The following is a 27188-nucleotide window of genomic DNA, read 5'->3' on the forward strand; positions in this document are numbered from 1 at the left end:
GAGAAAAGGGTTGGCTTCCTTCAAAGAGTGTAAATACACAAACCCAGTGCCAGGTTTCCTCTAGTGGAAAGAACAGTCTTTGTTGAGCAAATTGCCTTGAGACTTGCATTGGTTTGAAAGGTGAGGCCCAGTGAACCAGAGTGAAACAAAGTGAGGTAAGAAAAGTAACAGAAATTGGCAAGGGAAAGGACGTGTGGTGAGCTGGAGATCCGGGGGAGATGTGAAAGGATGAGAGAAGACAGCAGAGAGACCAACATCAAGGCAGCAGGCTGGGCTCTTCTGGAGGAGATGACCAGTGAGGAGTTCCCAGAGGCAGAAATGACTGAGGAGGGATTGCTAAGAACAAGCATGTGCAATATTTGATTTAAAATTTTTCACTGTGCTCTGTGCCTCAAACCTTCAGTGACAGTCTGCTGCATCAACCTTGAGGCTGGATTGCACCTTGCAGGGGTAGCAATGGCGTGGTGAGGGGTGTCAGGTAATATATCCTAGAAAAGGGACAGTAGGTCCAAGAGACAAGATGCCAACTGAGAATCGAGAATTCCATGGAACAGGAAATCACATCCACAATAAGCAGGAGAAATATAATTCCTCCCAGAGTTCTTGATGATATTAGGTGGGACGTTGGGTTTCCTAGCACACAGAATTGGGATTCCAGACTTTTTGTTGTTGTTTTTTTGTTGTTGTTAAGGGTAGGGTGACCCCAGTAGGATCTAGGACTATCATCTGGATTATAAGTCCAAAATGACGTTACCTCTAGGGTAAAGCAAAGATGAAATAAAAAGGAAGGGATGGATGAATTAAGGAACCACTGTAGAGAGACTAGAAAACAAACAAAATCCAAACAAAACGAAAACAAACAATGGTAGATATAAAATCCACGCTGAAGTTAGTGAAGAACAGACCTGATGTTGTGGAGAATGGACCCAGAGGAGTGTAAACTTGGAATTCTCTTAGAATGCAGAAGAAAAAAATTAAAGATAAAAGATATCAAAGAGGAGATAAGAGATAAGAAGGACAGGGAAGAGAAACCAGCCTACAGACAGTTGGTCTCTGAGGGTGGAGTTGAGCCGCAACTCAAAGACATAATGGGAAGATGTTTTCTGAAGATGAAAGAATTGTGCATGTGGACTGACCGTGTTCCAGGCAAAGTCAGTGACAGGAGACTCTCATATATGACTCGCTCTGAAAGAAAGATTGTGTGTGTGCGTGTGTGTGTGTGTGTGTGTGTATTGTTTTACCTACGATGATGAAGAAAAGTACTCTGTGAGAATTAGGCAAGAAGAAGAAGCAGAAGCCTAGTTGCTTTTTTTTTTTTTTTTAAGAGGAACAAAAGTAGAAGGAAATATACCAATATATTATAGTGGTTTTCTCTGAGTGGTAGAGATACAAATTGTTTTCATTTCCTCCTTTTGTGCTTTTTGTATTTTTCAAATTTTCTAAAGCAAATATGTATTACTTTAGTATCCTGATTAAAAAAATAAAGAAAAAATATTAATAAAACCTTGCCCTTCCTTCAAGGGCCAAATAAAAGTCCACTTTTCCCAAGGACATTTATTAAAAGTGATCCCTAACCCTCTCTGCTTGGTTCCGTTCTCTGAAAGTTGAGAAAATCCTGTGTTAACTTACTGTTATTTGCACGTCTGCCTCATTCTACTCACGAGCTCCTTGAGGGCAGGTCTTATTCAATCTTCAGCTCTTTGTATTACTTATTTCCTAAATAGGTCTTCAAATATTTTTTGAAAGAATGAATGGAAAGCACACTAGACAATTGGATTAGGTAGAAAAAGACTTACTTTTAGGTATCTATATTAAATTCTTCTTCAATAACATATTTATGGCTAGGGTGTGCCCTCCCTTTAAATTCATTTGAAACTTGTTGCCATAACGGACAATCTTACCTAAATTATCCTTGGCCAGTTTAGCTGTGAGTGACTTGTGGCATGGTCTCTTTTTCCTTCTGGGAAGCAAGAACATTCAACATTTGCCTTTTGATTCTTTCTGTTTAGAGAAAGAAAGGTGAAATCTAAGATACCACAAGCCCTACAGTACATTTTAATTTACCTTGGCATTTGCAAGTGAGAAAAAAAGAGGATCCCCTTCTGTGCCAGAATTGGATGGCTCAGAATCCCAAACCTTTTGTTTTGTGTTTGTCTCAGTCAACACTTGCCATAATAATGCTGCATAATACACAGCCAGAAAATCTCACTGGCTTGCAAAAATAAGCGCTTATTTCTCACTCACACACCCGCAGTTGACTGGAGGTCAGCTGATCTAGGCTGTGCCTGGCTCAGGGCTGTGAGGTGGATCCAGTTCTGCTCTACTTGTTTCTCATCCTCCATGATGGGTGTTATTCTCACAGAGAAAGGAAGGGGTGTGAAGGGCAAACCCAACCGCACAAGCACGTTTCATGATTCTCTGCTTGCCTAACGTTCTCTGACGTCCCATTGGCTATAGCAAGTCACATGTCCAAGCCCGACCTCAACAGCAAGGGGAAATAGGCTCCTCCCACGAGGTGCTGGGGACGCTGGGAGAGAGGGAATATTTCTTGAGCCATAGGATAGTCTTTTACAGGGTTTCAGCATTTTTTAATCCTCATGGTTTTTCTTCTGCTGCGCTCTAAATTTTACTATTCAGATAAATTGAGAGGTGCCAGGAATGGCATTATAAATTGTGGTTCACCATATTTTCTCTTTTCTGAAGTTTTACTAATTTTAGGTAAAACCGTTTCTAGTTAATTATTAAATCTGAGCAACATTTTGCATGTTCCACACTTGGCTCATTTTAGGACCCCTACTTTTTCATTCTAAACATTAAACTTATGGCTGTCGCCTCTCAGACATTTTATATGCCAAAAAGCATTTGTTCACAGTGGATCTTTGCCTGGAAGTTGCTAAGCTCTCTGCTTCTTTGCCTATAACAGTGTGAAGCAAAGCTCTTCTAGACAGAGGTTCCAAGAAATGAGTAATATAATGTGCTTTCAAGGGCTTAGAAATAAGTGAGGAAAGCAATAGTTGATCAAAGAAATATTCTCTGAATAGGTATCTTCACAATGAAGTAAAGCTCCTGTTTCTTAGATATTAATTTGAAGTTTTATCCAGAGCATCCTTACTAGGGTAGAACCCTAGAGAGGGGCTTCAAGGGGACATATACAAATTATAAGCATTTTGTGTTATAATAACAGAAGTGTACTGTAGACCACTATTTTCTTGTAGAACAGAATTTGTTCCATAGAAAAATCAAATTGATTTGTTGAGTACTCATATTATATAATATGATATACCTATCATGATAATCTATTAACGTTTATTAAATGATGAAATTACTATATGCTAGGTACTTACATGATGGCACAAATATATATTTTTCTTAAATCCTCATAATAACCCTCTGAGTTAGATATCATTACATCCCTCATTTTATAATATAATGTAATATGTTATTAAACAACAGATAGAAACATAGATATGCCTCCCTAAATTTAACATAGAGGATAAAATAAGAAAGCAGGAAAAACAGAGAAGACTTAAAATTTCACAAGCCTGGGTACATAGGTGTTTTTGTTGTTGTTGCTGTTTCCAGAAAGTGAGTTTCTCGGTTACCGTATGAAGGTAAAGGCACTGTCAGCATTCAAACCATTGACATTGAGTCAAAAGAACTTAGTTGAGAGGTTTATTGTACTAATATTTCATCAAATGCCAGTTAAGGGGTTTCCAATTCAGTGACCTACTTTCTGATCCTGCCCCAGTCTATATGATGTTTTGACTATGCTGCAGATCTCCAGCATGCGTTATTGATTTCCATCTCATTCTTATCTCTATTGGCAGGTTGTTTTAACAGGAAAATGAAAGGCAGGAGTAGGTTATAGACTGGGCCTGTGCCCTCAGAGTGCAGCGTAAGCGTTTTCTGGGCTCCTCTGAAGCGGGCCTCCAAATGCTAGCAGCTCCAACTCTCTGGCTGTAATAAAACTTCCTGTATTTGAGTGTGATTTATCTCAGGAGTTGGTTTGAGGTATCTAAAGGGTAATCAATTAGTTAAGCTCCAGCCTCACATTCTCTGATATACTATTTTTAGCAGGGGACATTTTGCTGATGAGAAGTTTCACTCCTACTTAACACCCCACACATTCTAGGAATTTTCAGGATTGGAATTTCTATGTGACATTAGTTTGAATGATTTCCATCAAAACAAATTCTGAGTCCCAACACTTAGAACTAAATTGCTTTGTAAATTGTCTTTTCCTTTAGTTTTAATACTTTTTTTCTCATTGTCATTTAACTGAAATACCTTTGATGTTTTTGGTATCCTGATGGGTTCTTGATTACTCCCAGCTTCAAGAATCTGGAAGCAAGTTTATGATTTTGTGCACAGTTGTGTGCAGAAAGATGGACCCTGCCAGTTGGATGTCCAAAAAAGAAATGCCTTTGGCTGCATCCTTTCTCTGGAGCATTATTCTGCCTGTGCAAAGGATTATTCTCGTTATAACATCTCTCCAAGTGATTGAACAAGCAATTTTTTTCTTTTCTCTGATGTGCTGCTTGATAGTCTGAATGTGGATGTTGCTGTTCAGAGTATTTTCAATCCATTTGTTTCACTGACCCCCAAAGAAGGTGACGTCATGGCTAAATTTGAAAGGCTAAATTTTAGGCTAAGATAGTGCCATTCTTTTTTTAAAAAAAACAAGCAAATACAGGGGCCAGCCCGGTGGCATAGTGGTTAAGTTCACACTCTGCTTCGGTGGCCCGGGGTTCACCGGTTCGGATCCTGGGCGCAGACCTACACACCGCTTGTCAAGCCATGCTGTGGCGGCATCACACTTAGAAGAACTAGAAGGACTTAGAACTAGCATATACAACTATGTGCTGGGGCTTTGGGGAGGAAAGAAAAAGAGGAAGATTGGCAAGAGATGTTAGCTCAGGGCCAATCTTCCTCACCAAAAAGCATACCTTTAAAAACAAAAACAAAAGCAAAAACAAATCAAGCAAATAACAGATCCAGTAATGGATACTTTATTTAGGTTTCACATTTATTCCTAACCTATGTATTTTAGTTACCAGTGGTGGTATCTTAAAAAGCTGCCTGTTACACATTTTTAAGGATTCTAAAGATATAAATCAAAGAAATGATAGAAGAAGGAACAGGATTTCTTTTCATTTCAGATCTATCCACATGCCTCTTTCGCAGACCTCCTGTCTCAGATTTTCTAACTTTGTTCTTTCCAGGCCCCCAACTGAACATCCAAACCATTTACCACCGAGTCTGTATATATTCCTACCTTGGGCCTTGTATGCATTCCTTCATTATCCATTTCATGGGGAGTCGCTCACTAGAGGGGAACTTGAGGGTAGGGCATGCGTCTTATTCTTTACGTCACTGGTGCTTTTCCAGTGCCTGCCAGAGATAGGTCCTCAACACATGTTTACAGAGTGAATGAATAAATGGGTGAGGGAATGAATGAGTGAACCGAAAGATACTCTGTTCACTTTGTGAAACTAGCAGAAACCTTGATATTAAAATAGAACCAAAAAGAAAGCTATAGACGTAGAGCTCTTATGAATATGTATGCAGAATCCTAAATGAAATTCTGGCAAACCAAATTCAACACAACATTAAAAGAATCATCCAGTATGACCAAGGAGGGTTTCTTTTGAAACTGGAAGGATAGTTTTCAATTAAGAAAACTGTTACTGGCAGTATGGAGACATGAAGTGCTACAGCCATTTTGGAAAGCAATCCAATATTATCTATTGAAGTTAAAAATATATACGTTTTTTTGAGGCAGATACTCCGCTCCTGGGAATCCATCCCATAGAAGTAAAACTCAGGTGCGTGAGGACATGTCTACAAAAATGTTTGTTGCAGCCTGGTTCAGAGTGGCAAAAAAGTGGACATCAAGTTAGTGCCTGTCAGAGGGGAAGAGCAGAGGATATGATGGCACGCCCACACTGTAGGTTGTTATACCATCCTTAAAGAGAATGGGTTAGAGCTACCTCACATGATCCCCACGAAGTGTTAGTGAGTGATAAAAAGCAAGGAGCATAAAACCATTTTTCCGTGTTTTCCAAAAAACAAAACCCGAGAAAGCAAAATAAAAGAAAACAAACAAATCTCTGTATCGGCATATTTCCTAGTTCAATAGCTATGAATGATATGACTTCTTTTGACTTCTGTTTCCTTCTTTGTAAAATTGAGGGAGTAATAACACACATCTCATAGGATTTTTGTGAGGATTAAATGAGTTACACGTGTAAAATGCCTTGTACATAGAAAGTACTGGAGAAATATTAGTGATTATTATGATGATGATGTTAGTAGACCTTAATAGAATATGCAGAATTCAAAGAAAAATATGAAAGAACTCATACTAGATTGTTAACCTGGTTACTTTATGTGTTGTTGAGGGGCTGATGTGGGTTGAAGGGAGATGGAAAGTCCAAGTAAATAAGGAAGAGAAAATAAATGTATATTTCACATTTATGCATTTATTTACAATTATGGTATGTGGGACTATGTATAAAGAAATAAAATTAAAATACTTGTAAAAGGAAACTTTAATTACTAATTATATCAAATCGATAGACCCACGAAGAAAAAATAGTACAAAATAATACATGCTGAAAAGGCATTTACTAAAATTTAATCCTGTCCTTCCTTAAATATAAGTCTAAGAAAACCTTGAGAGGTGTTTATTTAAAGATATAAAGGATAAATATATTAAACACCAGCCATCATTAACTCTGATGGGAAAACATTAGAACAAGGTTTCTCCAAGTGTACTTTCCAGAATACTAATTCTGCAAGGAGAATAAAAGGATTCTGTAGGGCCACGTTTGGGAATGTGTTGCTTACGGGTAGCCCGCACCTGGGTCACAGTGAGTATCACCAGGGTAAAGGTCTCAGTACTTTTTGACCTTTAGGTTCTAGGGAAAATGCCTCTTCTTCAGGGAACATTCCATGGCCCTGTTACTTCAAGTACATCCACTTCCTTCCATTCTCTGTCACATTGCTCTATTTCCTTCAATTGTAACCATTAATTAGGAGAACCCCGCTGAAATCTTCAGAAATTTCTCCTTACGTGTTCTAGCTGTTGTTTAGACCATAGTTCCATTGATCTAATCAGACTTCCTTGATAAAATTTGTCTTCTTGAGGAATTTCCGTGGCCATTGCAGCTCAGAGGCGTGTTTACGTGATTTCTCCTGTATGGATTGCTTGTTGAGAGGTCTTGGCCCACGGTGGAATTTCGTGCCTTGGTTTTTCGTACTTGCTAAAAGGAGGCAGTTATTCTTGCATCTCATCTTTCCCGGAAGTGTTTTGTGCACAATAGAATGCATTTTTATGAAGTCCTTTGAGTTTCCCTCATGGAGTGAGTTTGACATTGGCAACATAGCATTATGATCGCTATCAATGTTCAAAGGCCACTTTTCTTTCTTGTGGTTAACTTGATAAAGTCGCGAGTGTGACCAAACGGCTAAGCTGTCTCTTATCTTTCTTAGCGCTCAGTGTCAAGATCTGTTTAAGCCTGTGCCTTTTTTTTTCTCCTTTTTTGGTGAGTGGGGTGGTCAGGAGAGGTTTTTAGAATTGAAAGAATTTCTTTCTTTTTTTTCTTTCTTGTGATCACAAAATAACTGTGCTAAGCCTTTGTGCTTGAACAGAACTCAGGTACAGATAGAATTGTACGTTGGCCCCTAATCAGCGAGGCTGAATTCCTGTGCTGTTGCACAGTGATTATAGTCACAGTCAGATTTCCTGATTGCTAGCATTTCTACTAGCTACCCTTAGATAAGAATCTCTGTCTGTCCTGAACTGAAAACCACAGGTGGGCTATTTAACCACCTTCGTATCCTTCTTTCTCCTCCAGGTCCTCCTGAACATGGAAGACATAAAAGTCCGTGAAATGCAGATTTTTGACTACAGGAAAAAAATCGCCGAATCGGAGACTAAATTAAAACAGCAACAGAACCTGTATGAAGCTGTCAGGTCAGACAGGAATCTGTACAGCAAAAATCTGGTTGAGGCTCAGGTAAAGAATATATTTACGTCTTTCCATTGTGATTCCTCCCCATCCTGGGTTAAAAGCAGCTTCTGTTATCCTAATGGCAGAATTTAGAATAGATCAAGAAAGAAATCACATGGACTTCACCTGAAAGAGAAGATCAATTTATACGGAACTATCAGAGTGTTTGAAATGGAAATGGCACAACTTGATGGGATGTGAAGATCGTGGTGCTGCTTTTGATTATTATGTAGAATTGCCATTCTCCTGTTTCTGATTTTTAAAACTGCTAATAGTTACCATGACTCAGAGGGGAGCAGCATACTCTTGTCATTTAATTGCAGAGCTTTGCTTTGTAACCTTTTAGTTGGAATATTTGTCACAACAAATTCCTCCCTTGTGAAATGAGGGATAACGTGTGTGTGTGTGTCTGCTTGTGCATGTACATGGCATATTCATTATGCGTACTTTGTGTGTCTCTCCTGAGAATATTTTGAGAGTTAATGCTCTAAGGTACTTTGAGGTTGATGGGCACAAGATACAAAGGAATAGCCCAGTTGTAATTGGTCTGGAGACCACCGTTTTGAGAGTCTCTCAAAAGTTCTTGACTGTGTATCGAACTTCCATAGGTATGGTGATTTCTATTGAATTCACTTTCAAACATTTCTCCTTTCATTTTGTTAGGATGAAGTGACAGAAATGAAGAGAAAATTAAAGATTATGACCCATCAGGTAGATCAGCTGAAAGAAGAAATCTCTGCCAAAGAGTCGGCACTTGTGAAGCTACATCTGGAACAGCAGCGCATAGAAAAGGAGAAGGAAACCTTGAAGGTACAGATCTTACGAGAAAAGCGAGGGACCAGCAGTCTATCTATTCCACCCACTTGAGGCAGGCTCCACCCTCACTGAAGGCAGCAAGGGGCAGGGAGAACACAAGACACGGGGACAATGAGCTCTGGCCCCTCTGGGTCACTTCCTTACGAGGAATGCTCCCAGGTGGAACGGAGAGGAGGCCTGGAGATGCACAAGCACTGAGTTCTCCTGTGTCGGCTAACATCACGTCAGCGGAAGAGGAGCTGACAGGTCGGCAGTGCCCCACAAGTCCTGGAGCTTGCAGGCTCACTACAGTCTCTTTTAATTCACAACCCACGTCCAGCCCCTGTGCCCACACCCAACCTTCCCAGACTCCTCCCGGGGCCTTCCATAAGGGAATGCTGGCAAGACTCTTTGTCTCTCTGTCCTAATCATTGTTTATGTCACATGCACATGTCTTTTCTGCCTACAGTATCATTAACCACTATGTGTCAAGCCTTGTCCTCACTTGATTTGCCCTCAACGGGGTTCCTAGTTCACCTTATCTCTGTGGGTCTGAGAAATTTGCAGCCACTCCTCCGGGGAACCCCCTCTGTCTTCACCTATATTAGTATGACATAGCCTTTTAAATTTACTAATTTAGAACATTCTGTGTCTACTGATATAAAGACTCTGTCCAATAGTACATACCAAATAATTATATCATTTCAAATCCTCAAACCAGATATGTCTTACTGTACACATTCACTAAACCAAATGTATTTTCTTCTTCCCGTCCAATTGAATAGATTTCCCTTCTAATCCATTTGACCAAAGAATTAAAAAAGGAACTTCTAAGAGAATGATGCCACTTTTATTTTGAAAATATATATACAGAATAGACATGGTTGTTTATGAGCCACTTGCAGGGGCTAACCACAACAAATGAGAGCCTGGGGACCTTGGTTTCTGCACATTTTAGCTTTCAAAGATAGTTCCTATCTTGAAAATGTGTATCTAGTGTTGAACAGAGTTAATGCCGTATTTCCTTGATTCCAAGATGCCCTAGGTTGAAATGTGCACTCTCAGTACTGGGTGTTATCAACTTAATGATAGGTCTTCATGGAAATAGAACTACTGTATTAAATTAACTTACAGCACATTGAGTTTGAGAAAGATTAAAACGTAACAAAGCTTCCTTTACAAAAAAGATATGGCAATTAATGTATTTACCTGTCTGAGAATTTCATCTTCCCACTCCAGCTTATGACAGAAAATTCTGCATTAAAATTTATGTACCTATAAAGAAACATAATTATATTTTCTAAAATTTGAAAATATGCTACATCTTTGTCCTTATTCTCATTGTTTGTAGCATAGTTTTGTAGAACTAGCTTGTTCCACCCTGCAACGTGAAGTGGGATGGGGTTTATTTATCACTGAGTGAATTAGAAGAATCTTACTATAAACATTGCTTCACGCATGAGCCTCGAGGACCCATGTTAGCAAGGCTTCAGTGTAATTCGATATGGTACATCATCTCTCCTTTTAGAGGATGACATTGATCCTCATCTCTTACTTTCTCAGGTAATGCTCTAGTCAAAAAATTAATTATTACCCCATAATGGGGTCCAAGATGGAAGTAACTGCCTTCTACAAAACCTTGCTTTAGAATAAGCAATGTCCTATGCAAAAGAGCAATTATTCCTAATTCTTTAGAGTTCACTTTGGCTCATTTTTGTTTCACTTATGCCCTCCATCATCAGCTATCTCTCTATATAAGCTCCAAAGAGTCATCATAGTAAAGTAAAATAAAGGGCAATGGGGCCCTGTTTTTTGGTCCTGGGCCAGCAGAGTTGGCAGCTGGTGGACATAAAAGATGATTAAAGGGCTTCTGCTCTGGACAGTCTGCCCCAAATGGGGAATCCTAGGTCTGGATAGCTTTGGGTCATCAATTATAGGAAGATGATTGCTTTGGACTTGCTGTGAAACTAGGATGCCTTTTCCCCCAGCATTTCGTATTAAGGCAAGAATGAGGAACAGAGAAAGGACGCCAGCTTGATTTCTTATTTGAGGTTATCCAAGGGTAACTTGCACTGGTGCTTCGACTGGATAATTTTGGCCTATCATTATGCCCATTGACATTCTTTAGAAAAATATGGCAGCTCAAATGTTGAGTTTCAGCCTCTTGACTTTTTTAGCCTCAAATTTGAATCACATTCCATGGAGGTCTGTGTATTTCATGCATCTGAAGTTTGCAAACCAAAACTCTGGAGGAAAGTGCAGATCCTAGTAACTTTGCTCCAAGAGACATTTAGATTATTATTATGAGTTCTACAAAGATTTGTGGGTACGTCATCCCTCCTGGAAGAGGGATTCCCTAGCCTGTTTGGGAGACGGCGAGATGTCTTTTGAAAGGACAACCCAATTTGCTACTTCTCCAAGCCAGCAGACAAACAGTTGTTCATAATGGATCATCCCCATCCTCATTCATCCCCCTCAAAAGAAAAATCTTGCTCCCTCCATGTTTCTTTCCTTTTCCGGTTGCTACCATGCTCTGCTGACTCCTCAGGATTCTAAACATTGTCAGCACGTTGCGGTTATGACAGAATGTCAATAGTTCTCTGTAGATGTTGCTGCATCTGCGTTCATCTGCCCGTCCTGTCCAAGTCTTGTTTCATTAGCGCTGAAGGAGCCATCTCATTTGGAGCGTCTGCCTTCCAGTCCTAACAGTTCTGTCTCATCACCTCCCAATCATCCCACATGAGTCTGACAGCACTTTGATTTTAGGTGAATAATTCAGTAGCCAATTCTCTGTATCCAGAGCTCAGCGTCACATTAGCGACTGGCTTCAGAGCTCTATATCCTTTTACTTAGTTGGCTTTCTAGAATGACATGGATGGGAACTGTCAGGGAGAGATAGAGAGAGAGATGAGATAGAGAGAGAGAGAGAGAGAGAACCTAGTTATTCTTGTGGTTGGAAGGCTTCAGGTAGTCCTGTTGGTTTTGCTAGATGTAAACAGATGGCTTTGGTGAAACCCCATGAATGTCAGGATCATGTGTGAACAGGTGAAACTTCCAGAAGTGTGGCTATTGAGATATGATTTATGCTTGCAGCCAAATTAGATGATAACCATAAACATCTACGACAAAACTGTATAATTGTGGAGGCAGTGACTAAAGAATGCGTCCTGCCATCGTATTACAACTTCATACCGCCAGGAACACTTCGAGAGATGCCCATCCCTCAGGCCCCACCTAGAACACTGCTTGATGGGCTTTTGGGTGCACAGCAGTTGTTACCATCTATCCTGGGTGAGACAGCTCAGGTTTATAGCTGCTAAATGCATTAGACCCAAGGTATTTTGTTGATATTAACATTTGCTGCCAATGTCTAATGCCACATCTTGTTTACAGCCCATAAATTTATGACATAAGGAGACCACTCAGAATTTTGATATATTATGGAAAAAACACCCAGCAATGCCAAACGCACGAATGGTTTTACATTTCCGACAGATGCTTTTACACACCGTTGGTTGCATTTTAATATAACAGGGGTTTCATTTTGTTCTGCTGCTGGATTCTGATCAGCTCTTGGCACTTAGGAACAGGGACGTGAATGTTGCACATCTGGGAAAATAAAAGTTTTATTAAAGAAAGCATGAGCTAAACAGATATTTTATTGCTGTCTTCACTGTCACCTTAAATGATTATAGAATTAGAAAGGCTGGTTCTTTGCTCTCTTTCCTAACAGGCAATCCCCCAAAGTAGTAAATATGAGACTAGATCTTTCCTCAATAACTATTTCCTTTTGCTTTTTCCTGGACAAAAATATATTTTACGAATGAACAAACAAAATGCCATAAAAGAAACCCTTGTTTTTGGTAGCTGGCTGCATTTAGTGTGTGACATTACATGTCTGTTACTAGGTGTATAGTGTCTTCTACTGTTTGGGTAAGTTGGAGGTATAGAATTAATGACTCGTGCTCCTCATGGAACAGAGGCACACTCTGACCCTGAGTTGGGTTATTTCATAGGCACTTGTGAATACGGGGTTTTCTATCATTCCAGTGACATTTCTGGGTGGGTGAAGGTGGCAGTTCCAATAATTCCTTGAAGGAAAAAATTAGTACTTTTTCACTGTCCTTTCCCACCTAGAAGCCACTGAAAAGTTGGAGCCTAAGTATCGTCTCGGCATCTCCCTTGCGATTCCCAGCCTGGGTGAAAGCAGAGCTCCTCCTCCTGTTTTTTCTTTTTGTGCCAACCTGGTCTATAATACCACTTGTCCCTCCTATCTGGGCATGGGACCCCTCAAAGACAGATTCTTCCCTGAATGTGATTAGCTCTGTGGCTCCCCATTGCATCCTCTCTACAGTGCATGGCATACGTGGCTCTTCCCAGGCTGGCTCAGCTATTTCACCAGCCCTGCATCCTGCTCTTCCCTACCTAACACTCTAATCCAGCCATGCTAGATGCTTTGCTGTCTGGTGAACACATCAGGTGCTTTATAGTTATCATGCCTTCCTTCTTGCAAGCCTTACGATCGAATACCCTCCCCTCCAAGACATACCCCTTCTCTTTGGAAATAGCTGTCAGCTGCCATGGCCATGGCTGGTTCTTCCCTCTAAACGCCAGGCAGAAATAAAAACTCATTCCTGTGTCTTCCCATGTCCTTTTTCACAGAGTAGATAGCATTTCCACGCTAGTGCAGTTGGCTGTATGTGTCATTTCCAATGGATGCTGAGTCCCTCAAGTCTTACTCTTCTTCTGTATTTGACTTGGAACTATTAAGTGATGACAGCAGAGGGGGCACAAGCTTCAGAATCAAAAGATCTGGGTTGGAATCTCAACTCTGCTACTTACTACCCGTGTAAACTTGGGTGAGGTAATTTGCTTTACTCTGTCTCTGTAATTGCATTTGTAAAATGGAGATAAGAGTAGTTATGCAAAATGCCCAGTATCAATGCCTGGGTTATTGTAGGTCACAAACATACTTGTGGAATTGAAGAAATGTGTCCTTTGATGAGAGGAATTTTCCTTCTGAAACTTGCCAGTACATAGCACCCTTTCCCCATCACACTTATGATTTCCGTGTAACCTCAAGAGCCTCAAGATCTGAGCTCTCCCAGGAAGCCTGCCTGACAACTCCAGTCCTCTGACCTCCTATCACATCAATTCACTGTTGTGTGATAGTAAAGATACTGAAACATTATTGCCTGGACTTGTTTATATTTGCATAATATGTATTTCTTATCTTCTCATCTAGATTGGAAGCATCTTAGGAATAGGATCTGTATATCTTTTTATACCATGACATCTCTTCGATCTCATCCAGATGTTTTCTAAGATAGACACTTGGTTGTTATCTTTATTAATTTAATTTTTGCTTACAACGGGCTTTATCTCTGCAGTTGATGTGCTGTTAGGACCATTATAGCAGTTGGCACATACGGAGGCTCCTCCCTTCCTCACCCCACATCCTCCTCTGCACTATTCTTTGTGAATTTTCCCCATGTTTAGCTGGTAAGAGAAGTGCTGCTGAATATCAATGCGGCCCCTGCTACCCATCTATAGAAAACCGATGGAAATCCCTCAAGGGCGCAACTCATAGACTAAACATGATCTTGTTAATGTGCCTTGCTGTCTCTTTAGGGACTTGTGTGTGCGTTTGTGTGTTAATCTTGTTTTGCTTGTGAGAGTGATCAAACCGTGTTAAACAAAACTGCAGAGGAACGTGTCAGAAGCAGGGCTGTACATCCAAATCCAGACCCTGCAGTCCTAGTTTGTGCTGTTACAGAGTGAAATTTGTCTGCATCTTTCACTGTTCATTAGGCCGAGCTGCAGAAGCTGAGACAACAAGCCCTGGAGACCAAACACTTCATTGAAAAGCAGGAAGCTGAAGAGAGAAAACTCCTGCGAATCATTGCTGAGGCTGATGGGGAGAGGGTGAGACAGAAGAAGGAGTTAGACCAGGTGGGAATGTCTCCTCACCAGGCCTACAGACCCCATCAGCAGACACAACTCTTCACGAAGCCTCGGTCTTCTCCAAGCTCTTCCATTCAGTCTACTGGAAGAACAGCAGCAGAGGTCTATCTCTGTTGATTAGTTATGAAATATTCATTCATTTATTCACGTCATTTACAAGCACTTATTATGTGTCAGTCACTCCTCTAGGCACTGAGGATACACTGTCTGACAAGAAAATAAGGTCCCTGTCCTCAGGGAGCTTACATTCTAGTATGATATAATTGCTCATATATAGTTGCAAATAATAATTACATAATTTGTGGTTAGAAACTTAAATGCTTTGAGAGATCTGGCAGGTTAAAAAAAGAGAGAATTTGGCTAGTGTAAGACAGCAAGGAGTGGTGGAAGCTAGCCCATCATAAAGTCATTCAAATGTAATCATTTATAAAATACTGAATTGGAAAAAACCAAATCAGCAAACACTTATGGGTCAAGGATTGTTAGATTATTATTATTATGGATTATTTGTTGAACTCTTTCTTTTTCCAAAGAGACTGCAAACTCTCACGAGAGGAGTCCAGTGTTGATTGTCTAGCAGGCCATTTCCAGTGCCCCGCCCTCTAGGTGCCTAGCACATGTGGGCATTGGATAGATATTCCTTGACTGAATGAATGCTGTTGCCATGATGTAAAGTGAGACCGTTAGTCCCCTGGTGGCTATGCCCTTCCTTACCTTTCTAGGTCATCAGCGAGAGAGATATCTTGGGGTCACAGCTTGTTCGGCGCAATGATGAGTTGGCTTTGCTCTATGAGAAGATCAAGATCCAACAATCTGTGCTGAATAAAGGCGAGAGCCAGTACAACCAGAGGTTGGAGGACATGAGAATCCTCAAACTTGAGATCAAGAAGCTTCGCCGGGAAAAGGGGATTCTTGCCAGGAGTGTGGCTAATGTTGACGAACTCAGGTAATAGGAGTGGGTGAGGAGCTCTCGGAATGACTTTGTGTTCCTCTTGTTGGTCATTGAAAGTCTTCACAAGTTGTATTAAATAATTTTTTCTATGTTGAAATTATTAGCAAATAATGAGAACTTTTCCATAATTCGCAATCTGCATGGTGTCCATTCTCTGTTACAAAAAATGAACTGGTTTCCTTTCAGGGGAATATATGAGAGTGCAAAAAGATCTGAAAACTTTATTCTGGATTTTAAAAAAGAAATTTCAAGTCAAATCACAAACACAAACTAGTTACAATTCAGAAAAAAATTTCCCCCAATGAGCTCTTTGGAATGTCTTTAATAAGGCAGTAGGCAAGAGATGGAGCATCAATATTTAAATTTAATCCTGGTAACATTTGCACATCTTTTTCTTGGAATTATACACAGAATGAAAAGAGAGGAAAAATTTAATTTTATCACTATTTGAAAACTCTGTTTCCTTAGAAGGCAGCCAAATTTTACATCTCACTCCTGATTTATCTTCTGCAGCTTTCCCTTTCGCTTAGTGTGCCTTCTTCTTGCTTTAAATCTTATGTTATACAAGATCTATTTTCCCTTTGGGAAAACATCACCGTGTTTTATATAGGCAATTGCGGGAAACCTAATGAGAGGTCTGGTGTTTTCTCAGTAGCTATCCTTATTCTCCACAGACTTGTAGATGAAGAGTGTCCTTGACCACCTTGGGACAAGGACACCATTTAGATCTGCTTCTTAAATTAATTGAATTAGAAGATAGTTTGGATACTTAGATGCAGTGAATGTATTCAGGAATAGCAAGGGAAGTTGCCACTATCAAGGATGGATCAATACTTTTTTTTTAGAGTTGCTCGTATCTGAGATGATGAAAGTAATACAAATTCATTGTAGAAAATGTGGGAAATGCAGAAAAAATATAAAGAAGAGATTAGAAAATCACTCATAAGTTTACTACCCAGAGACACCACCATTGACATTTTGGAGACAAATGGATTCATTCTAAGTAGCTATTGAATGTTCTCAAAGACCATCACTAAACTTGCCAGCCATGAGTTATTTTTATTACATCCACAAAGGACCAAATTCTACCCATTCTTAGTCAACATGGCTGGTTTGATCTATTATCTATTGATCTATTATCAACAAATAGATTTTATTTTTTCTTTTCAATGGGAAGACAACTTAATAAAGATATTGGAGGCAAGCAAGCATGAATATCAGTCACAGCGTTGCCAACTACAAGCTGTGTGACCTTTGGCAAATCACTTAACTTCTCTGAACTTTAGACGTATAGTTAAAATTAAACACAAAAACAAACATAATGTGCCTAGCAGAGTCTAGTACAAAATAAGCCATCAAGGATGGTCACTAAAACTCTTGCCCTCCTCTTCTAAGGACACTCTAGAAAATCAAAGTGTTAAAAATAGACTTTTAATTCTAAGCAGCTTGTTCTGAGCTCCGCTGAGTGAACATCATGCAGTTAATTCTAATGGTTTGTCTTGCTAATGAGGGGAAGTTGTATTATTGGTTTAAATGAAGCAATTAAGTAAAAGAGATGGCTTAGTATTAGTAATCTGCACACCCACAGCAGACGAGGATAGATAACAACATCCTTAGGCTGGTGTCACTGTGAGTGCTTGCCACTTCTCCACCTCCCAACAGGGCGTCTCGTTGAACAGGGTGGCAGCCAGCCCACCGGGTGCTCTGGATGGCTGTGGCACGTCACCTATTAACTAGGGACTCCCACAGATTTTAGAAGTATGTTTGAACCAGTGCTAGCTCTTCAGGACTTTTTCAGCCATCTGTGGAGTTGTGGAGCATGAGATAAAATATCACTTCTAACTCAGTGTTTCTCAATCCTGGCTGCACGTTGGAATTACCAGAAGACTTTAAAACCTGTGAAACCCAAGCCATGTGCTAGACCAATTAGAGCAGAATCCCCGTGGGGATTGGGTGCAGGCAAACGTGTGTTGGCAAAGCTCTCCAGATGGTTCCCAAGTGCAGTCAGGATCGCCTGAGCCATAATATCTTGCAGTCAGGTGCCATGCCTGATGGCAGAATGCAGATTGTTCTCCTGCTGTTACTATAGAGACATTTGGAAACATTAAAAAGTATATTGAAATTCTCATAATTCACCTCCTCCCTGTTCTTTCCATATACTTCTAAATTCCTTGGGGATCCAGAGTCATGATTCTGAAGCTCTGGCGATTTTTTTAAGCTACAGCTGAAGTTGGAGCCCTGAAAGAATTGATACCGTCTGTGTCTTGCCCAGATTAGCAGGCCGGGTCAGTGTTCACAAAAGTCTCCCTAATTCTAACTTTCGTATAAAGTGTGGTATGTATGCAATCACGTGAAGATATGGTGTTCAGATGGGCGGGGAATTCCTGTGCAAAAGAAAGTTTGTCTTGTTCAGACAGGAGCTTTTCCACATGCAGAGAGACTTCTTGAAGGAGAGGACGCGATGCCGGGCCCTGGAGGAGGAACTGGAGAACCCCATGAACGTGCACAGGTGGAGGAAGCTCGAGGTAACATCGGCAGAGCCTTCCTCCCAGCTCACATCTCTTCTACCCCCAAGGCTTCCTACGTAAAGCACAATAGGAAGTGTGATTTTATTTAGTGCTACGCAAACTGTCACCTCCAATGGAAGGCGGGGTCAGATGGAAATTGGGTTGTTCCAGAACTAGACAGTTTATGTGGGTTTTGCTTAAAGTCTTAGACACAATCTCGTTTGTCTAAAGAAGACCCAGTGAAAGCTGTGAACTGGCCTCACCAATAGACATTTATTTTTCTTGTTTAGGTAGCTTTTGGTCAACCTGTTATCCTGCGACTGCCTGTTAGTCTTGGACTGTTAATTACCTTTAGCTACATTGGCTGTCAGCATCTTCACCATCTTTCAACTGGTATTTGCATCCTTTTGTTTCCCGCAGGAAATAGGGCGTTTGTCAACTAGCCCTCCTTTTGAAGGACAAGCACTGTGTTAGTGAAACCCTTTCTCTTAGGATCTGGGGACACAGCTAAAGTCCCATTGATAGGTGATAGATAATAAACTTCCTATTTTATTTTATGACTTCCTAATAGACATTACCACCAGGACTGCAGAAAATAATTAAAGACGAGTTCTGCTTATTCAAGAAAAAGATGGCACCTTCTATACTTGTACCCGGCAATGTGGGTGCCAGAAGGGGCTTCGACTGCATGAACAGTTAGGGCATTGAGAGAAAATAAGTATGTGATTTAAGAAAGAGCAGGGCAAGGGACAACATCAGCCAAGTAGGTTGTTGTTTTTCATTTTTATTTTTTCCTTTTAATGAAGAAAACACTAAGAATAATGCATGATAAACTGTTATGTAAACATGAGGCCTGAATTTTAACATCCGTTCTTGCCAAATGAATGTGTGCCACATTTGGTCCCGATGTATGGATATCAGTTGGCTGTGCTTAGTATTTCCTAGGCAAAGTCAGAGTCGATGGAATGTCTTTTGCCCCCATCTTTTGGACCCTCATTTTGGACCCTTCAAATGCCAAGAGTGGTGTCGTTTACTAGACTTATAATAATGTGGATGTGTCTGGGGAAGTGGAGCTGAAGATTTTAAATTCGTTTACTGTCACATTAGTTTATTCCATGGGTTTTCAAGCAGATCTTTAAAGTTTCCAATTCCATGTCAATTTCCATTAAAAATTAGAAAATAGAGACTCTGGGAGGCAATAGAAAATATTTCGCTGCTGGATTAATTCAAAATGTCAGTACGTTGAAAGTGAAGCTTTGGCTCAAAGTCTACAGGATGAATTATCAATTTCTAACTGTACATCTTGTTTGAACTGCACACAGCTAGCTATTGAAGGCGCATCAAAACTTTATAGATTGATAACGCCATTTGAGAGGGAAATGCCGGGGTCGTATTCTGTTGCCAGTTCTTAGCGGGCATCCACGTGCTAGAGACGGTCCCCATCATCGCTGTAATGCGTCGTCTTGTTGACAGTTAGCAAAGGAGAATCCTGAGACTGAATGAATTAGGGAATCCGTCTCACTCCTACGGAGACAGAGATGATGTAGGGAAAGCCTCAGAGAATAGTAATTAAGACCCACAGGCTTTAGAACCAGGTATGAATCTGGGCTTAAATCCAGCTCTGACCCTTCCCAGTGTGGGTAAATCACTTAATCCTCTGAGCCTCAGTTGTCTTATCTGTCAAAGAGCAGATAAGACACACAGTCTCATGGGGCTGTGGTGTGGCTAAAATTTGATAACGTATGAAAAGCACTTAGCATAGTGTCTGGATGGTGGCAGAGAATCAGGTATTATGCTCAGTAGCTATCATTATTGTTGTTGTTATTATTTCCTCTAGTGGGATAAACGTATTCACTTTCAATATATTTGCTAACTAGGGCCGATAGATAAAACATTAGCCAAACGTCAACCTGTTTTGATGACCATCCCATCTGTTACACTTTTTTTTTTGTTCTCATTCTCTCTGCATTGGGTCTGCAGGTTTGTGATAGATTTTCATGAAATGATAATTATTTTGCATAGGGACTCCAGTGCTTTGAAACTGATGATATCTCAGCTGCTTTATTTTGTTCCCCTTGAACAGGCCAGTGACCCCAGTACCTTTGAGCTGATACAGAAAATTCACACCCTGCAGAAGCATCTCATCAGCAAGACGGAAGAGGTGGTTGAAAAAGAGCTGCTCCTTCAGGTAGCATTTTCATTTTCTGTACTCAGTGAACAAGCATCTTTTCTTAGCAGCACCCTCTCCAGGGCTGCTGTGTAGAATTACTTATTTGGCAGCATTGCATGTCCCTTCTTTAACTGTAGGTGGCAACAGTGACTCACACACAGAGAACAAACAACCTGATTAACTGGTCTTTTATGCTGCCCTCACCCATATTTCAAGAATTCTGGAAAATTAAGTTCAAGGCTAGACCTACTGAATTGGGTAATATGAGCTTTTTTCTCTCACTGCTCTACAATTTTATTTGTCAGATTCTTTTAAGTACTTTTCTTCGTGTCTTCATATAATGCGAAATGCTATGGTTTTGATTTTGAAAATAAGCTTTTACATAGAGCACAAATGATCTGTCCCCTTGAAGATTTGTGAGAGTGAAATGGAAGGAAAGATTTCTTTTTGAGGATTTTAAGCAGCGAGTTATGCTGGAGCGAGTGGGAGTGGTAACTTCCTTTTAGGCCTATGTCTTTGCAAGGACCACTTGTCAGCTCCATCAGCAGCAGCATCATCATCATGCCAGCTGTGCTGGTGGCTTTCCCTACCTTGTCTCAATCCCTCTGCATAGTTCAGAGGGATGGGATTGTCACCCCTAATCAATGGATGAGGAAGTTGGGCTCAAGGAGTTTAGTGTGGATAAGAATGGAAGTCTGGTGTTAGATGGCCTGGGTTGGAATCTGCCTCTGCCAATTTGCAGCTGTGTGAGGTTAACTTCTCTGCACCTGAGATTCTTAATCTGTATTATGGACAATAATAGAAACTGTGCAAAGGGATGTCGTGAGGATTGAAAGAGCTTAGCATTATGCTTGGCACATAGTAAGTGTCTAACACATCTTAACAATTATTCTTGTTATTTCTAAGTCTGAAGCCCATAATCTTAACCACTAGGTTACCATTAGTAAGAGAAGAAACTGCCATATATGAGCAAGGGGCATTTGCCCCCTCTTTTTTACGTTCTACCTTAAAAAAGACATTTTCCCTGAAGTTGGGTATACAGGACTTACTGTATACCAAGCTTATGAGAGCATCCCTATACTGAGTGGCCAGTAGGGACTTTCCTCTTCTCTTAGAGGTGAGCATGGTGGTTGAGAGGGCAGACTTTGGAGTCAGAAAGATCTGGTTTTGAATCAACTCCAATGCCATATAGTTTCATGACTTGGGGTGAATTACGTAAATTCTCCAGACCTCAGCTTCTCCATCTGTTAAGTGGGGAGGGCAATATCTAGTTTCATCACGGGTGGAAGATACTCTTGTCAGAGTGGATGATGTGGACGTCCTGTTGTAAGGATGCCCAGTTAGTGCGTGGGCACTGGGATCCGGCAGTCCAGGCTTTGAGCTGTGGCTCCATCAATGCCACCAGCAAGTGACTTGCCCAAGGCCATGCAGCTGGTAAGTAGCGGAGTAAGGACTCAGTCTAGGCAGTTGGCTCCAGAGCCCACACTTTCTGCCACTTCCACCTGCCTCTCCTGTCATTATCACTTTGTTAGCTTTAAAAAGAATCAAATTTTGTGTTTTGCCAAGCCTCTCTATTTTGTTTCATATTTCATTGACTGCTCTAACTTTAAGATTTCCTTCCTTCTACGTACTTTGAGTTTATTCTGTTCTTTTCTAGCATAATATTGGCGCTCAGCTCATTAATGTTGAGTTTACTTTTCTAATATAAGCATTTACGGTTATAAAATGTCCTTTAAATAATTTCTTTAGTTCCTTCCCACAGGTTTGGAAATGTAGTATTTCCATTTTCATTTAGTTCTAAATATTTTCTATTTTTGGAATTATTTCTCCTTTGAGAGTAAGTCTTAAAATATATCCAGTATTTCTCCTATGGTAATTAAAAATACAACTCTAAATTTCCAAGTATATATATATTTAAGTTATTTTTTAGTTATTGATTTCTCGTTTTTTTGCATTGTCGTCTGTATCATACCGATTCTTTGGAATTTGTTGAGACTTGCTTTGTGAATAACTAAATGGTCACTTTTTATAACTGATGCCTGTGTGCTTGAAAAGAATATGAACTCTAAATGTTCGAGATTCAGGAGTCTATATGATGTTTCATCAGATCAACCTTGCTAATTGTATTGTCCAAATCTATATCTTTCCTAATTTTTTGTCTGCCTAATCACTGAAAAAAAGTTTGGAGATTTGTGTTTCTCTCCTTGTAATTCTGTCATTTTCTGCTTTAAGTACATTTTAGATTATGTTCATAAGGTGAGTAAAAGGTTATGATTTTTATTCCTTCCTGGTGAATTGTTCCTTTAATATTAGGCAAGAACCCTCCTTAATCCTTAATGCTTTTACTTACAAATTGTCTGATATTAATACAGCTGTACAGCGTGGTTTTTTTGCATAATTTTTCTATACTTTTAAACTTTTGATGTCCTCATATTTCAGATGAGTCTCTTGTAATTAAAAAAAGTCCAATCTGATATCTTTGTCTTTTGACTGGTGTATTTATTTATATTTACTGATAATTTCAGGTTTATTTCTACCTTCTTATTTACTATTATTTACCCTAATTTTTTTAATGCTCAAACAATGTCTGCCTCTGCTTTCTACTGGGTGAAGTTTTCTTTATTTCCTCCCGTCAGTCGCTTTTCTCTCATTACTCCCTATTCCCTTTTTCCTGGTTTATTTTTTCTGAATGGTTACCACTACTCAATGACTCAATGTAATCCTCTCTCTCTCATGGATTTCCTTAAAAGTTTAACATGAATAGTTGACCTCAAGTCTAAACAAATCTAAAGTTGATCAATATCCTTATCCTTCTTACAAACAACACAGGGACGTGGAATGCTGTAACTCCAATTACCCCTGCAGTCCTCCCAGTCTTAATCATCATCATCATCATCATCATTCTATAGAGTCAATGAATTATTTATTCAGATTTACCAAAATATTTACCAGTTCTCGTTTTCTATTTCTTCGTGTCTCCAATTCCTTACCTCTAGGTTCCATCTCCTTCTTTTTGAAGTGCATCCTTTCATAGTTCTTTCAGTGGTAAATTTTTCAATGGCCAACAATCTCCTTTACTTGTCTAAAAATGTTTTTATTTTGGCCTTACTTAGAAATGATTAAGTTCAAATCCTATTTTCTATTTGTACTTTGAAGATGTTAGTCCTTTGTGATAGCTTCTACTGATGCTATTGAGAAGTCTGCTGTCAGTCTAATTGTTATTACTCCTTTTTAAGTATCCTGCCTTTTCTTCTGTTTGATTGTTAGAGCTTCTCTCTGTCCTTGGTGTCCTGGAGTTTCAGCACAATGCATTTGGTATGAATTTAGTTTTAATTACTATGCTTAGGACTCACTGTATTTCCTGAATTTGAGGATTCCTGTGTCTTTGAATAGTCTCTCCTTTATTCTTCTCTGTTCACTCCTTCTAGAACTCTCATTAGCTCTATGTTGGATTTTCTCATTCATCCTTCCTATCTCCTGACCTCTTTGATATTTTTCTTCTCTTTCTCTCTTGTGTTACATTTTCTCAGCTTTATCTTCTTGTTCTCTAAGTTTTTCTTTAGGTGTGCTTGCTTATCTGCTAATAGTCAATCTACCGAGATTTTATTTTCAATGATTTTATTTTTATTTTCTAGAGATTATTTTTCACATATGACTGGTCTTTGTTGATAGCATCTTGATCTTTTATGTTTTTATTCCTTTCTTTATGTCTGCAATTAATTTAAATATTTATTTTATAGTCTTTATCTGATTGTTCCATTATGTGAAGGTCTTGGAGGTAGGTGTTTCCTGTTGTTTATTGTGACTGCTGACCTTCATTCATAGTGGATCTTTTTCCTTTTGTGTTGTAATTTTGGATTGTGAACTCAATTTCAGAAAGGATTGATTTATGAGACTTGGGAATGGTCCAGGTTAAGGGTATATCCCTTCATTTGTTTCTGCCAGGTGCCCTAGGAGATATCACTTGCTTAGGATAACTTTTTTATGGTTCACTTCTCATGTTGGGGCTTCCTGCACCTCTGGTTAATGTACATCAGACCCACAGACCTTTGTGATGGAAGATCTATGGATACAAATTCTACAGTTAGCCAATTTTTTTTCTCACCCAGAGCCTGGGAGAGAGAGTTAAATTTTCTCATGGTCTTCTTGTTCCAGTGGGTGGATTTCTATCTAGTGTGTCTTTCACTGAGAGTGTAACTCTTTGAAGTCCCTAACTTTATGTGGAGGAGGCTCAGTTGCCAACTACCTGCTTTACACAGGCCCAGCACCTCATCTGTTGTCATTTTGTGGCCATTAACATCCAAGCCCCTTGTTCGGTGAGTCCAGCCGCTTGTCCCAGCCAGCCCCCAAGGGATAGCTGCAATATCTATTCATTGTTCTCACATGCACTTTGCCCTTTGATTTTGACATCTGAGGATCAAACTACTTGCAAACTCCATTTTGTGATTAAAAGGATGTGTTGTTTTAATCAGCACGTTCAATGCTTTGAGAACTTTAGTCTTCAGGTTATTTATTCTGCCATATTGCCATAAATAGAAATTTCTTGTCTGCTATAATCCCTAGTTTTATCATCCATAAAATGGGGATAATAATAGAACCTACGCAAGAATTGAGAGTGTTAGGTGCACATAAAGGTTTATCAGAGTGCTTAGTTATCATTAACAATGTTCTCACGAACATTATTTTGATGATGATTATTAATTATGTTAATTCATATATTTTAATTATATTAACAATATATATTATAATAACAATAATTATTACTGACAGTATTAACACCAAGCAGATTTTTACAGGTCTCCAAAGTTTAATATCCTGCCTCACTGCCCTTTATCCGATTCCTCGTTTAACCTTTCTTTTGGATAACTGGGCTGCCCTGTGCCTGCTGTGCCTTTCCTCCTGGATCTTGCATCTCCCCCCACAATAAGCCTTGTTATCTTGGTGAAGCCCCAGGTGCTCCACAGGATTTGACAGTTCCTCAATTTCATCTGTTTTATTAAATTATTTGGGAAATTCTCTGCACTCACAACAAAACATTTTGCAATTAGGAAGATTTCTGGTTGAATTCTCCTGAGTATCAGAATGTTTTCTTAAATGACTAATCTGTTACATGGGGATGAAGAGACCCCATCGTTTCCCGGCAGCACCTATGGGGGAAGCCTATTTCCCCCACACTAGACTGTGAGCTCTTTGGGGAAAGGCACTGCATAATTCATCTCTCGAACCCCCCTGCCTGATACAGTCCCAGGCACATAGTAAGTACTAGGTCAAGATGGACAGGCCCTCTGCCTGGGCAACTCCTACTCACCCTTTAGGCCTCGGCCTAAATGCTTTTTCCTTGGCCGGGGCCCTCTTCCTAGGTTGGGTCTCTTGGCCCACGTTCCCACACCTTGACTTCTCTTTCATACCACTTGTCACACTTGTAATTAACGAAATAATTGTAATTGTGTATTTAATGACTCCTGCTGGGCCATGAGCTTCACAAAGGCGGTTCCTGTGTCTGTCTTAATGATCACTTCATCCCTAGTTTCTTGCCCACAAGTGACTATTTGTTTAGTGACTGATTAAATATTGGAAGAATGGTGGTTCTTCAGTAAGTGGTATGTCTTATAGGCATTTAAATTCTGTCTTTGAGCTCTGAGAGGTTATGGGAATTATTCTTCTTGTTGCCTTTGCATTTGGTTATTAACTTCTAGCTTTGCAGGAATCTGGAATTTACTGTGGGTTTATGGATCTATAAACTTGATGCAAACTGTCAGTGTCCTTTTTGTGAGCCGGGGAAGTCTGATTCATGTGGTGAGCTCCAAGTTCTCCCCTTGCTCAGGGTTAACATGAAAATGGTTCATGAGCTTGGCTTTACAGCTTCAGTGATAAACTGAAGAAGTCTGTATCCTTGCCAGGATTGGAGTCTAAGGCATGGGTGGGAAGAATTTCTTTTCTTTTGCTCACCGGGCTAGTCTCCCCCTGAAGGAATCAAGGGCAATAGAAACATCCTGGTGGCCTCTCCTTTCTGTTTTGGCTCCATTTATTCCTCATCTCTCCTGAATCCCTCAATATTAATGAATTGTTTTTTTAAAGCATCTGTAGGACTAGGCAGACGTGTGTGCCATGAGTAACCGCTCTCCATTACCCAGGTATCATTATATCTTCATCATCATCATTACCATCATCAAGATGGGATTCCAAATACAGTCATGTATTGCTTAACAACGGGGATACATTCTGAGAAATGCGTCGTTAGGCGATTTCATCATTTTATGAACATCACAGAGTGTACTGAAGGGGAACAAAATTTGCCACCCCCAAATGTGTGTGTAACATGAGGATTATTTTAGGCTGATCATTTTTAAGAAACAAAAGACTCAGGAAGTTTTTCTTGTTACCTTCCCCTTAACTGCCTAAAAGAATTCGGATAAAAAATCCTATCTCAGGAAATGAGCTATCACCTTAGCATAACATGAACTAGGTGGTAGACAGGGAGGAACCTAGAAAAGCCTGTTTGTTGGGTTCCTCTCTGTGTTCTTCTGTTTCTGTGTGGCCAAACACCTGTTTTCCGAAAATTTGCTCTTTTTCACCTATCTGTGAGTTGCCTTTCTTCTCTTTGAAGTCCCGGACTCTTCCCAGCCCCCACATAGCTGAGGATGTTATTTAAGGTGAGGGCTTTGGCCATTTTGGTGAGTTATTCAGTTTTCCTTGGTTTTTCCCATGTATCCATATTATTGTTTGTTTTTCTCCTGCTAATCTGTCTCATGTCAATTTAATTCTTAGACTAGCCAGAAGAACCT

General features: G+C 39.9%; 1 protein-coding gene across 4 annotated transcripts in view; it reads left to right on the forward strand.

Annotated features, from left to right (window-relative positions):
- Positions 1-27188, forward strand: part of CFAP58 (cilia and flagella associated protein 58) — a 96518-nt gene that overhangs the window by 26841 nt on the left and 42489 nt on the right. Inside the window, exons 10-16 of one of the 4 annotated variants that reach the window (XM_046654558.1) lie at positions 7860-8021; positions 8679-8825; positions 14622-14876; positions 15497-15720; positions 18140-18251; positions 18524-18626; positions 20317-20409. In XM_046654558.1, the coding sequence (XP_046510514.1) occupies positions 7860-8021; positions 8679-8825; positions 14622-14876; positions 15497-15720; positions 18140-18251; positions 18524-18626; positions 20317-20324 (1011 nt within the window). In that variant the 3' untranslated portion in view covers positions 20325-20409. Of the gene's footprint in view, positions 1-7859; positions 8022-8678; positions 8826-14621; positions 14877-15496; positions 15721-18139; positions 18253-18523; positions 18627-20316; positions 20422-27188 lie in introns of those variants that run through there. The other 3 variants (XM_046654556.1, XM_046654557.1, XM_046654559.1) reach the window with 3 other exon arrangements.

Source organism: Equus quagga, chromosome 2 (assembly GCF_021613505.1).
Source record: "Equus quagga isolate Etosha38 chromosome 2, UCLA_HA_Equagga_1.0, whole genome shotgun sequence".
In the NCBI taxonomy this organism is placed as follows: domain Eukaryota; kingdom Metazoa; phylum Chordata; class Mammalia; order Perissodactyla; family Equidae; genus Equus; species Equus quagga.